General features: G+C 37.9%; 1 protein-coding gene across 18 annotated transcripts in view; it reads right to left on the bottom strand.

Annotated features, from left to right (window-relative positions):
* The window catches only part of MARK3 (MAP/microtubule affinity-regulating kinase 3), a 63984-nt gene that overhangs the window by 26632 nt on the left and 24066 nt on the right, over positions 1 to 13286 (bottom strand). For 15 of the 18 annotated variants that reach the window (XM_010565404.1, XM_010565406.1, XM_010565409.1 and 12 more), the window contains 6 exons: positions 10571 to 10619; positions 9744 to 9809; positions 7157 to 7227; positions 1592 to 1648; positions 402 to 638; positions 188 to 307 (listed from right to left, as the gene is read on the bottom strand). In XM_010565404.1, coding sequence (XP_010563706.1) covers positions 188 to 307; positions 402 to 638; positions 1592 to 1648; positions 7157 to 7227; positions 9744 to 9809; positions 10571 to 10619 — 600 coding nt within the window. Of the gene's footprint in view, positions 1 to 187; positions 308 to 401; positions 639 to 1591; positions 1649 to 7156; positions 7228 to 9743; positions 9810 to 10570; positions 10620 to 11021; positions 11027 to 13286 lie in introns of those variants that run through there. The other 3 variants (XM_010565417.1, XM_010565421.1, XM_010565420.1) reach the window with 2 other exon arrangements.

Raw genomic sequence — 13286 nt, 5'->3', positions numbered from 1 at the left:
AGTAACTGTGGAGTCAGCTTTCTTGTAACACCAGTAAACAAAACCTTAAAAAAAAGTCACATGCTTTACTCAACAATCCCCCACCCCACTTCAAATAAACTATACGACAATAATCAGTCGCAACTCAAAAATACAGTTCGAAAAATATAGCGTCTAGCTTTCTGATGCACCTTATTTGTGCCATTACCTCTAGAGTGCCTCTTTTTGTGGGGTTTAGCACCAGGAAACGTTTGAGGAGGTTTTCACAGTCTGTGGACATGTAGAAAGGAATCCTGTATTTTCCCCTTAGCACTCTTTCTCTAAGTTCCTTGGTAACAGAAGAAGAACAGACAGTAAGTTGTAAGCAGCAAATCACTTAAAACATTAGATAAACATGCCCAACATGTTCTACAAAAACGCACCTTTAAGTTCTGTCCATCGAAAGGAAGAGATCCACTCACAAGGGTATAAAGAATAACACCTAAACTCCAAACATCTACTTCAGGTCCATCATATTTTTTCCCTTGAAAAAGCTCTGGAGCAGCATATGGTGGGCTGCCACAAAAGGTGTCCAGTTTATTTCCAACTGTAAACTCATTGCTAAAACCAAAGTCAGCTATTTTAATGTTCATATCTGCATCTAGCAATAGATTTTCAGCCTGGAATAGAAAGAATGGTTTGTAAGATGAACTTAAAACACTTGATTTAGAATGCTATTGTCCATTTTTACTCATTCTTAAAAGACAAAAAGCTGAAATATCTGTTAACATTCACTTCCTTGCAATGTCTTTAGGTATGCTTTACTCTATCATTCGCATATCTCCTATTTTAAAGATCTCTGTACAATGGCTTCAGACTATGCAAGCTGTTATGATACCTGAAAACCGTGTTACTACCATCTGTTTTCTCCACAGAAATGCATCCTGAGCTACTGTAATTTACATTTTGATCTATTAAGATGAAAACAAGATATAGTCTCACTATCCATACTTTATGTGGTATTCTTGCAAAAGTTTGGTAATATACATAACCTTTAAACTCTTTTCAAGAGGTTTGTTGGGTTTTTTTGGTGGTAGTGTTTTGTTTGTTGTTGGGTTTTTGGTTGTTGTTTTTTAAGTTACAAAACTATGATATGTTGAACAAGTTATGTGGTGACACTATTAATACAACAGGCACAATTTAAAGAAGGGATATACCATTTCATGCCAAGCTACAAAGCACCATACTTCAGTTGCATGATCACAACTGGTAATTCATTCTGTTCGAGACCAAAACTTGTCATACCTCTATCAAACTACCCTTAAAAAAAATAAATAAAAAAATTCTCAGCTAACACTGACCTGCATCAGATTTGAATCTGACTACAGGGTGAGAGGCTATCTTTCAGCAGCCATTAAATTTCTGTATTTAAAAGCCTTACAAATCCTCTTCCTTTTATTTGAAATGGTTCTATACTGTAAACATTCCTCAAAACTTGCTATAACACACACAAAAAAATAAACTAACCAGAAAGCTTAATACACACTAAATTTTATCAGCACAATAAAGATCACACCCACAAGTACAGAAGCTGACACACACTGACACACTTCATGCACTTTTTCCTACTCACCTTGAGATCTCTATGAACAATATGCTTTTGGTGGCAATACTGCACTGCAGATACTATCTGGATAGAAAACAAGCCCAATTATGTAAGTGACATCTCAAAGAAACAGGAGTTTTAATCAAAAAGTTCAACACTTATTACTGAAGTTGACATGTACTTATCCACTCAAGAGCAATGTAACCAACTACTATACTGACCAGTGTATTTGAGGAAAAGCTGCTAAATAACTTAGGTGTCTGTTATTTGATCTATTTGGTTTCTACTATACTTGAAAGAGGAGTTTGTTTTTCCTGTGTGCCTAATTATAGACCAGCAGAAGCAATGACTTTCAGAAAGGTTACTGAAGTATTTCCATTCCAATACTGTATACAGCAATAAAAGCTTTCCCTCTAGCCTGAAGTGTTCAGTCCCTCTCCAAAGGTGAGTTTTCATGCTGCAGCATGGAGAGAAAGGGTAAGAAACAAGCTTAGATACTAGAGAAACTACCAGGAAACAGCTTGTTTGTCAAAACTTCCACAGTGAGAAGCAACTGTGCATCTGACAGAGGTCTGCTAAGTGCATATGGTTTATTGTGTGTTGTATGCTGTACAAGAGTAGCAAGCTGAATGGAAAAAACCTCTCTCTGTCTCTCAAGTGTAATGGAATAATTTCTTCCATCTTAGTTTCCAAATATCATTTAGTTTTTCCTGCTTTATATAGCGAACTATATAAGCTATTTACACAGTACAATGTCCTAATACATTGCTTTAGAATCGTAAGCATTGCTGCAGAACGCTACATGTATGGAAAAGCTGGATAAAGTCTTGTTACATGATCACAAATGCAGTCAAACACATTTTATTGTCATGGATACGTGGTCAGAATTGAGGCAGATGTTATGACTGCTTAAAAGAAGTGGAACTGCACATAAAAATAATTCACTGTAATAACTATGCTGAAATAAATGTATTTCCATTCTTTGTTCAAGATTAAGATTTTCAACACAGGAAGACGAGGTATCATTACTGTTACAAAAAATAACTTGTGATCAGACTGTCCAGCTTAGCATAAGGATCCTCCTGTACTGGTAAGGAGCAATGGTTCTCTCTCCCAGTATTTACAGTAGGTGAAAGTAAGGTTCTTGGCAGGTCAAAGAACTGACCTACCAGTCAATTTTGCATTCGAAACCTAAGCACCAGCGTTTTGATCTTTGTACTCCTGTATTATTGAATCACACGTGTGCAAAATGCGACCTTAGAAGCCAAACAGTCTATGAGAAGTTGAAATATTTCCATTCCCTACACTTTCATTCTGGTTTTGCTTGCTCCTTTACGTACTGACTCCCTCTTTCAGACCCCAAGTTCAGCTTTTTACAGTTACTGAAACCGCCAAAGTGCTCCCACGCCACCACTTGTACCACCTTTTGGTTTTCCTTCCTTTCGTCTCTGCTACCATTACTTTATCACCAGTCACAAGCTCACTCTGCAGGGGTTTCCAAGGCTGACAGCATGACAAACACCTCAAGCTTTATTCGGGACTGCAGACACAAAACTGCACCACTTGTTCCTAAACTGCTTTTACTCTGACTACGTAAGAGCGGAAGGTCTAGCAGATGATCAATCAGTAGCTTCCTTTGCAGATGCTTTTGAACTACTCTGCATTGCAACAGGATAGCACAGAGACTGCAGAAGTGAGTCCAATCTAAATGGAAGAGAAATAATGCAATGTGTATGACATTAATAATTGAAGAACAGCAGTCATAACAATGAAAAATAGCACAAAGCATGGCTGCACTGCATTCACTCCCTTGTCTTCCAACTTCCATCACTGTTTCCATTGACAGCCCCCTCGCCCCCAACCTATTTCAGTTTGAGAAATTTGCTGACGCTTGGCAGGTGGGGAGAAGAGGGGAAGAAACAGCAGACCTTTTTGCTAGAGATAACAATTGGAGCATTGAAATAAGTTTCTTGGGAGGGATTTCAAAAATCTGTATAATCACAGGTTTTAAAGAACAAGTTAGAACAAGTTATCTCTAGGCAGAGAAACCATTCTTCATAAGGATTAAATGACAGAAGGATAGATAAATGACCTCTCAAGGTCCCTTCCACATCGCCACAAGTAGTTTGTTTCTTAACTGGAAACAAGTAAGATGTATTTCGCGGATTTTTTTAATTTTCTAAGATCTGTCCTAACATCTACCAGCATTAAAAATTCTAAAATACTTCTGCAGGGCAACAGTGAGAAAACTGAAGCAGGCCAGATCTAATTGGCTGCAGTAAAGGGAGAGAGGGAACTAAGACACATCAATTTCAGGAGACCCTCTGCCCTGAGTCTTGGCTTCCCATTTTTGCATTCTTATCCAGATAGGCACATTATTCTATGGAAAAAGGATAGTAAGATCAAACCAGAACTGCTTGGAAACCTGTAACAGGGCAAGAAAAATGAGGTGATGTTAAGAATGCAAAACGTTCTGGATTTGAATTTCTTACACATGGCTGCACAAAAGGAGTTTGAAATGGTGAACTGCAGAGCATGACTTTATTTTTAGTGTTTGTACCCTCTCCTGTGTTCCTTGTCAAGCGTGACTAGAATAACATGATCACTGTCTTTTATGTTATGTTTTCCTGCTAAAAACCTTAAGTATGCATAACAAAATGGACCAAAAAAATTATTTTTTTTTAAACAAGCAGAGGGGAGAATTGCCAAATTCTGCTCTTTGCCTGCTAGAGAGGAAGAGCCTCCTCAGATAAAACATGAGTGTTTGATCCAGAAATCACATCTACTGAAAGAAGAAACATGATCCAAAAACAAGATATAATACAACCTATTGTAAGAACTAAGCTCAATACCACGGCACAACTGTTTCTTCAGTTTAAAGACAGGCACCGTCTGTTAAACCAGTTAGCAAATACCCCCCCCCCCATTATGTCATAAGTCTCTATCTAACATAAGAACAGCTGCACTGAATCAGATAAAAGTTCTACAGAGAGCATTCTCCCTCCAACAATGGCTAAAAGCTGTATGAAGCTATTCTGGGACTACAGTAAGGTGAAATGAATAGTTTTATGACCTGTAAACCCAGTAAGATCTAGTTTCCTTTGACACTGTCCCACAGCCAGAGCCTTAGTGTCTAATAAATGCCAAGCTCTGATCAAAGTTGCCTGACCTCTGTCCTGTGTGCATCCTCTTCTCTCTAGCAAAGCGCAATGAGTTTATCACATAGTTTCTCTCCTCGGGTTATTACTAGGGTTCTCTTCTTTTTTTCCAGGCGCTCATGCTTTTGAAGCTCTCAAGAACCTCCCATCTTTAAGATCAAGGTCCTCTAAAACTGGTTGACCTCAGTAGCTGGGAAGTCAGCTGTTGAAGGAGGACAGACCACAGCTGCCTGTGTCAGGAGACAAGCCTTACAAGACAACACTGAAAACACTTCTGTGTATTTCAGTGGATTCAAGTGAGGCCATGTATGTATCCTTATAAGCAGCATTTAGTCTACTGAAGTACAAAAAAAAATTTTAAAAAAAGCTGAGAACCTGAAGTACATAAAATCAGCTCTTGATGGGTCAAATACTCAGCTCAGCAGGTAACTACCTTTTAAATTCTTTCCCTTTACATTTGTTTTTGAAAAATGAAGTTATGTATATCCTGTACTACTCAAATTATCCCATAAAATTAAGCACAAAGCATACCTGTAAAACATGTTTGACCTGTTTCCACAAGTTTTCACTTAAAGGGGAGTCAAATTACTAGAAAAAAATAGGTAATTGCTGAACAAACGTGCAATTTCAATGGAATTACTGAAAGATCTTTTTCCACACAGCTCCTGATAAAAGAAACTGAGGACAAAGAGCAGAAAACCATACCAGTAGAAGTTTTCAACATTCACATCTGAGAGACAACAGCAAATCCTCTCAAATTACTCTGAAGCTCTTCAAGTGACATTACAAAGAGCAAGGCAACAGTCTGGGATTTAGAAGACGGCTTAAGTGGGAACGACTGCTCCACAACCCATCATATCTACTCCAACACAGCACAGAAACACATACCAGAAACTCTCAATCACAAAGGAAAGTTCTCTACCTGCTGGAATATGAAAGGGAAGGAAGCAGCTTTAAATAGACATGTAAGATTTTGTTTAAGAGGAAGAAAAATCTTCCTTACTATCAAGCTGTGTAACTCCAGTAAGCACAAATCACTTCTGGGGATATGAAGTTTGCAGCTGCTTTTTTTGGGTTGTTTTGTTTGGGTTTTGGTGGTTTTGTTGGTTTGTTTTTTTTTTTTTTTTCCCAAAAGATTAAAGAGGGTAAATACAAGATTTAGAGATGAGAGAAAACAAAGGAACAGGGATTTCACAGAAATGCTTTTGTTGCTTCCTTATGTTGGCTTAAATACATTTCTATTTTTTCTTACTTTCATTGCTACTTTTGAGCTTATTCCTTATATTGCTTTCACACAATTCTTACTATATGAGACAGAGGGAGCAAAACAGTTGTGGCACAGTTTCCTAGTTCCCAAATTGTTCCTTTCAGTCACACTACCCACACTAGAGAAGTGTGAAAGTTTTCTTTACAAGACATTTTGTGAAAGTCATTAATTTATTTCCTGGAATTCCTGTATATTATATCAATTTTTTTCTACTTTTGTATGGCTACGCTTAAGTAGTGAAGCTATTGGAGCCTCCCCTTCCAAGAGTGAAAGTGACTGTCATGTCGTTGCCACAAATTACCAGTTTAAAACCCCTACATATCATTCAATAAAACACTCTTTTCCCTATTCATTATTTTAAAGTGTCATTAAGCAGGAGCATAATTTTGATATTTATTACTTTTCACAACATCACCTAGGTTATCCAAGTGACCAAAGGCATGGAAATAACATGGGCAATTACGCATTTCTGCATAAGAGCAGAAAAAGTATATCAGACCAGTCAGATCCACAAATGAAACTCTAGGTGCTACAAGAGCAGAGATATGGATTTAAATTAGTTATGCAAAAATATTTTGTTATGTTCAATACTGCTTTACTGTAGAATGGAAAGGCTTTTTACAGATCAATGAAAATCCAACAACTTTGCAAGGCTAGTTTATCCATCATACAGAAAGCTAACTAACAAGCCTAGAAATTACTTTTCTGTGACTTTTTAGAACAACTATTAAACTGCGTACTTTCATGTAAGCAGATAGAGGTGAACAGATCCCTGTTACACGCACTGCCTGCATTTTGAAACTGGCCTGTTTGTAGCCTGTTACATTTGAGCAACTTCCTGCTACAGACCAGCTGAACTAAGGCTATACGAAATCAACCTAGAGGAAATGCATTTTGGAATGGAATACACTTCTGGATCAAGCAGTCACTGTGTTCTGCCACTCCTGGACACCCTGGCACACAGCCTTAAGGAAACTAGCATTACTGAATGGACTACTAACCCCTTTGAAGTACGATGGTAACCCAAGCTTTTTCTCACTTGGGGCTACAAGTCCACAACATGCTGAACACTGCAACAAGTCAAAGACAAAGGACAGCCATTCTACTCATTTCAGCATTAAAACCAGGGAAGGGGTGAAAGCTCATGTATAGGAATGTTATACATACCTGTCTAAATTTAGCTCTAGCCTCCTTTTCCTTCATTCTTCCATGTGCAACCAGATAGTCAAACACTTCCCCTACAATTCAATAACAAGATTCATTAACACCAATTTCAGAATCTAGAGATTCCACTCTAGCAGTAGCCCACAGCAGCTTCACTAGAATGACTGTATTTCAAGTTTATGATTACAGGTTAGCTCAAGAGAACAAGGCACAACTGCTCTGCAATTTACTACATCATCTCTTATACAAGAAAATAGTAAGACTTAATGAATGACTGGATATAGGAAAAAGACCAAACAACATTTCCTTCCAATTGTTTATGATAGAAATTGAGCAGCATAGTTCTGTTTTGTAAATAAAGATGACCCGTACCCCTTCACAGACTTTCTCACAGGGGTTTCTTTTGCCCCACAAAAAAAAGCTTCATATATGAGAACATCTGATGGTATTTGTAAATATTGTCATACCAGCACTAGAATTTTTCTTTGTGCACGTGTATAAAATTGTTCTAACCAAAATCAGAAATCTTAGCTTTAACCTAGGCTTGGAAGAGGTACCCACAAGGAAGGTCACAATAATGAGCATAGCAGGACACATTGACATAATCCATCACACAACCATCAGATCTGTAAGATACACTGAGAAGGATTACTCCTGAACAAGCCCAGTGTTGTATGGCTGTGGACTACTAAAGCAGTAATAAAGATCTGTTGTGTTTGGGGGTTTTTCTTCCCTTTAACCAATCCAGTCATTTTATAGCACGTCAATACAGACTACAATGTTTGAGCTTTAGGTGCTGCCAACTGGCCCATGTTTGCAAGTGCACGGGAGATTTTCTTTACTAAAAACCAGTCATGTACATAAGAACTCCTACAAACACAGACTACTACACAGTTTTAAAAATTCTTCGCCAATATGCAAAATTAATAAAAACTTTAGAAGTGGATCAAACGTCTAAATATTCTCTACTGAGCAAGAAATCATTGTTTTGTAGATAGCCACCTCACAACGGAAGAGCTAAGTAACTTCACATTTATTTTTGAACAGAAGCAACTCCACCAAACTGGAATAAAAAACCCGAGAGTCATACAGTGGGCAAAGCAACAACTTAACATTCTGAGGGAATGTCAGGATTTTCTACAAAATAGCCTTATTTCCCTCTGTAGCGTATTATTTAATACTCAACTCAGGTAACCCTCTTGGCTGTATTTCACAGCTGCTTCTTCAAAAACCTTGAAGGAACAAACCTGAACACTTCTTCATAATTCAGAGAAAATTACACCAGAGAAAGAATTATCCCCAATTTACGCAAAGTATTGCAGTTGTAGTAATAGTTTCATCCTGCAGCCACAGAGTTCGTATACATCATGCGTGACCAGTATCTTGATAAAGAGGAAATACGGGAAATTGATGCCTGCCACTGAGATTAAGAGCCATTCCTGTCTTGCACAACATGGCATGTACAAACGGTACTGCTCAGAGCCTTTTAGACCAGTACAGTATGTATCTCTCCATTACCCTAAGAAAGATCCTCGCTGCTTTAGAGAACCGCTGGCCCTTCCACCTCCTAGAAGCTAATCACTAGATGGCAATAGGACTTCACTTTTAAGTCTAGTACCATCAAACAGTATGCCTACACAAACACCTGTACTAGCCATTATTTTAATGGTATTTTACCAACTTTGTTTCTGTTTACGTATATCTTGGCTGAGCATTTAGGGAGCTGCTAGAAGAAAACACAGGCAGGTAGAGAATCATTACTTGATTTATAGTAGTTCATTAAACTTCACATAACCTAATGTCAGTGTGAGAATTCAATGCTGATTTTCTCTCAAAAGAAGTGTCTGTATCTCCCTCCTGAAACTAAAGCAAAGCCTCAACTATTTGAGATCCCCAGCTGTGGATGCTAAAGGGTCACATTAACAAACTGAGTGCTATTAGGTTTTAGTCAGCAAGGAGTAACTTAAGCCTGAATACCTTAATTCTAACTCTGGTGAAAATATCTGACGCTGAGTGATGCACGCTTTTCCCCCTTCCCACCCTACAATCAGGAATAAATGTTTAAGTTCCCCCTAAAATGGCATAAGGCTAAGCCCAACAATTCTTGACAGTAGAAGGTCTGTGATTAAGATATGTCAAATGTCAACATCTAAAACACAAAAGTTGCAGTACTCATGCTTTTGAAAGCAACAGTTAAAGAAACAGAAATGTTTCATCTGAACATGTTTTTACCAAATACCTTATACAAAATCGGGCACCAGAGATAGGGAGCTGAATACAATAAATTGAGAAGGTTGGCATTTGTTACTGACAGGAAGAATTGATGGCCAAATAAAGATTCCCATTAAATTTGAGTTGTGAAAACAAAGCAAATGTGATTTAAGTTGCAGTAAGTTCAGAAGCTGGTTTTACAAGTTATAATTACGTTGCCCGAAGAAGTCCCAGAGAATATTTAGGATTTTGCTTAATATTTCACATTACCATGACATTAATATTTGCTGAAAAAGAAAGCAAAACTTTAAAGAAAACAAATGCTTTCTCCCACTTGGCAATTTGTTTACTTATGTCATCACAGCAGAGAGATACTTACCCCCACTTGCATATTCCATTATTAAATAGAGGGTTTTTTCAGTTTCAATGACTTCAAATAGCTTCACTAGAAAAGAAAGCCATTTATTAATCAGTTAACTAGTTGCAGAAGTATTGTTAACCCCACAGAGAATTCTGTCAGAGAAAACAAAAAACCCAACACAAAACTATTTGCTTGCTGCTTGACAATATCAGACTATCACTCTAAAGAAGCTTTTTCTGTCTAACGTTCCTAAATGGAAAATACTGTAGCACGTTTGGTCAAGCCATACAGAACAACATTTTCTCAAGAAACAATACTTTGCTTCTGTTACATGAGAAAAGCAACTAAATCAAGCAGAACCTCCACAGATTTGAGCATCAGCGATAGTCATTTTTATGCACTGAACTGGCATACATGGTGACAAATTAGTTATCAGTCAGTTTGCTGACAGTCCCATAACAAGACTAAATCATCTAAATGTACAATCCTGATTAATTTCTTGACCGCTTATTTTTGGTATATAGTTGTTTTTAATGAGAGCCTGAATTCAGTCAAAATCAGTATTACACTCCAAAGGAGCAAAACTATCAGTTAGCTATGCAAATAAGTGTTTTGTGCAAAGGGACCAAAATGTTGGGGTTTGGCTTTTCTTTAAAAAAACAAACAAACAAACAAAAAAACCCCACCAAAACCACACAGCTCTGAAAAGTATTTATTACTGCTACTTTACAGTAAATTGACACCCTAGTGCGGAATCATCTTTTAAAATCATACCACAGCAATTCTAACAGTGAAAAAGCTAAAATTTCTCCAGAATTGAAAATTATGTGAAAGAAACAATGTACCTATATTTGGATGATTTAAGATCTTCATTATTCTTACTTCTCTAAAGAGCTGAAACAAACATAAAACATGAAATAAGTTAATGAAATAGGTAACACCCATTCTTCCTACAGCCTGATCATTTTGATATACTTAAACACAAACAACAAACATTACTATTAGCATTTCAATGAAGTTCCGGAAATAAGCACTTACTGGAAGGAAGTTACGGGCCTGCTTCTTTTAACACACCTCCCCAAACAAATCAACCCTCAAAAACCTGAAAAGACCCACAAAGCACTACAGATAGCTCAGGAGAGAAGTGATCTTAGCTCTGTGGTTCACAGACTTTTGGGGCCAGAAGACCACTACGAGATCACACAGCTCATTGCCGGCTAGTACATCTCACACCATTTTTCACCCCCTTCACAGAAAATACTGCTTCCAAAGTTTCGTGAACCCCCACGAGAGCACCTTTTGAAGACCACTGCAGTATGTTACTGGCATCACTCTTCAGTACTTTGTTAAAACCATAGTATTACCGTGCTACCACAGGCACTCACAGGTGAAAAATCAGCTGCTTGTATTGCACAAGTGTTCCTGAAAGGCAACTGAGGCACAGCAGCATGTAGTCCTGGGTTTGTCACTGCAGCTCCACTGACTCACTGCCAGACATCCAGCCTCCAAGCCTGCTCAGCCAGTACAACACGCTGAACGTACTTGCCAAAATTAATAGGGCAGAACACAAACAGTGTTTTCCTAACCCCAGCAGACAGAAGAAACACCATTACTTCAGGGGCACAGTCTCAAAGGGATCAGCTTGCTCCCACCCTCTTCACCTTCCCATGCAACAGGATCATACCGCTTCCCTTTATGCGAGCATTGGTGTTAACTCAGACTGACACACAAGGTCCAGGAATGAATTCAACAGAAAAATCTCACAAAACACACAACTCCCCCAAATAAAAACATTCCATCTCTAAGTTTTCTGTTGCAGCTCCCTTGCCCAGCCCAGCGCATCTATTTTTGCAAGATAGGGGGTGAGGGAGTACAACCACCCATTTCAAGCTGCAGCATGACATTACATCAATGGTGCTGCATCCAGAGATCACATACTGATTGTAAGGATCTTGTTCCCCCCACCCCAACACCAAGACCCATGTGAAGAGTGTTTTGCTTGAATACTTATTTCCAAAGAGTTCAACTTTGCCTGTCACACAGAGTAAACTCTGTCCTCCTGCAACTGGACGGTAATATGGGAATGACATTTAATGAACCACAAATGAAAGAAAAGTCTATTACTGATCAGCTGTTAATTATCTTCACCTCTGAAAACTCTTCTGCAAAAGACAATTATAAGATGCACATAAATCTGTAATACTAAAAATGCCACAGGTGTTGTTAATGCAATATAAACCGCTGCTTTTAATGAAGTTGGTTAATAGCAGATAAAGTAAAAATAGTCCTACTTCTTCTCCCAGAAAAGACCCAAGATAAAAAACTATTACAATAAACTTGAAGTGTAAATACTATTGTATTTGGAAAACCCAAAGAATTCTCTTTTTAGGCAGTACGCTATAAGGCTGTCAAGCGCATAGGTGTTCTTCCTCTGCAGCTCCTCCCATGCCAGCCCAAGACTCCAGAGGGTTGATGTTCTTAAGCCTTGCTTATTTTCTAGCAGGATGCTTCAAAAAGCAGGAGTAATTAAGAGGTTTTACTATAACCCAACACCAACTTCTACAGGCACACCAGTAATGTAACAAATCACATTAAACTTAATGTTAAGCGACTAAAGCAGAATGAAAGTCCACAGCTCCACAGGAATGCAGACATGGGAGAAAAGAAAGAGTTTTGTAAATAAGAGATAACAGCATTGTTATTAACAGTAAAGCAGCAAAAAGTGCTGCTGCAACATTTGCCTCAGGTCAGATTTCAGATAAAGTGAAGACATTTAATATGTCTACATGTATTACTAACAACTCAAAAATCTGTAGGTGTACTTAATAAAAGTGCAAAAAAAAAAAAGTGAAACATAGGAAACAAACAGAAAACCACCAAAGAGTCAGCAAAACAAAATCCATGTGCCTTTGTGTCTTTTAATAAAAGAAAAATGTGGGGGTAGGATTAATAAATAAATAAATTAGTTAAGGGTAGTGGAAATCACAATTTGGAGATGAGTTGTTCTAACCATTCTCTGCTTTCTGACGTTTCTCTAAAGGCTAAGATTTGGGGAGTCATCCTCATCACACTACCCAACAGATGTTCTCCCCCATGCTACAGCCACAGCTGTGAATAGCACACTATCTGAACACAAGAAGTAAACCCAAACAGTTTTCCAAATGCTTTTAATTATCTTATTATCATTATCCAGGTCTATGCCTGACACTTCACTAGATGACAAGCTGCTTAAATGCAATCAGGATTGATTGATCAAGTAAATTTTTGGCCACGCAAAATACAGTGTCAAAAACTATGCATGCATCTTTTCTTTTCCCCCCCAGAGAGGTAAGTAAATTGTCTTTTTTAAAAGCTGTGTTATTTCTGGAGCTTTTTCATATATACTTAGACAAGGTAGACTACTTCACCATCTTTCTCTGATCGTCAGGAATTTAAAAGCAATAGCATCTATGGCTATTTTTTCTTATTTTTCATTCAGTTCAGCTGAACTGGTGTATAAAATATTCTGAATACTCCATTAATACTTTTAATCACAGCTGATATAACTGAATGCCTCTGGTC

Source organism: Haliaeetus leucocephalus, unplaced genomic scaffold, assembly GCF_000737465.1.
Source record: "Haliaeetus leucocephalus isolate CR32 unplaced genomic scaffold, Haliaeetus_leucocephalus-4.0 Scaffold191, whole genome shotgun sequence".
NCBI classification, from domain to species: domain Eukaryota; kingdom Metazoa; phylum Chordata; class Aves; order Accipitriformes; family Accipitridae; genus Haliaeetus; species Haliaeetus leucocephalus.
Note: the sequence above shows the minus strand (reverse complement) of the source record. Positions and strands in the feature narration are given on the sequence as shown.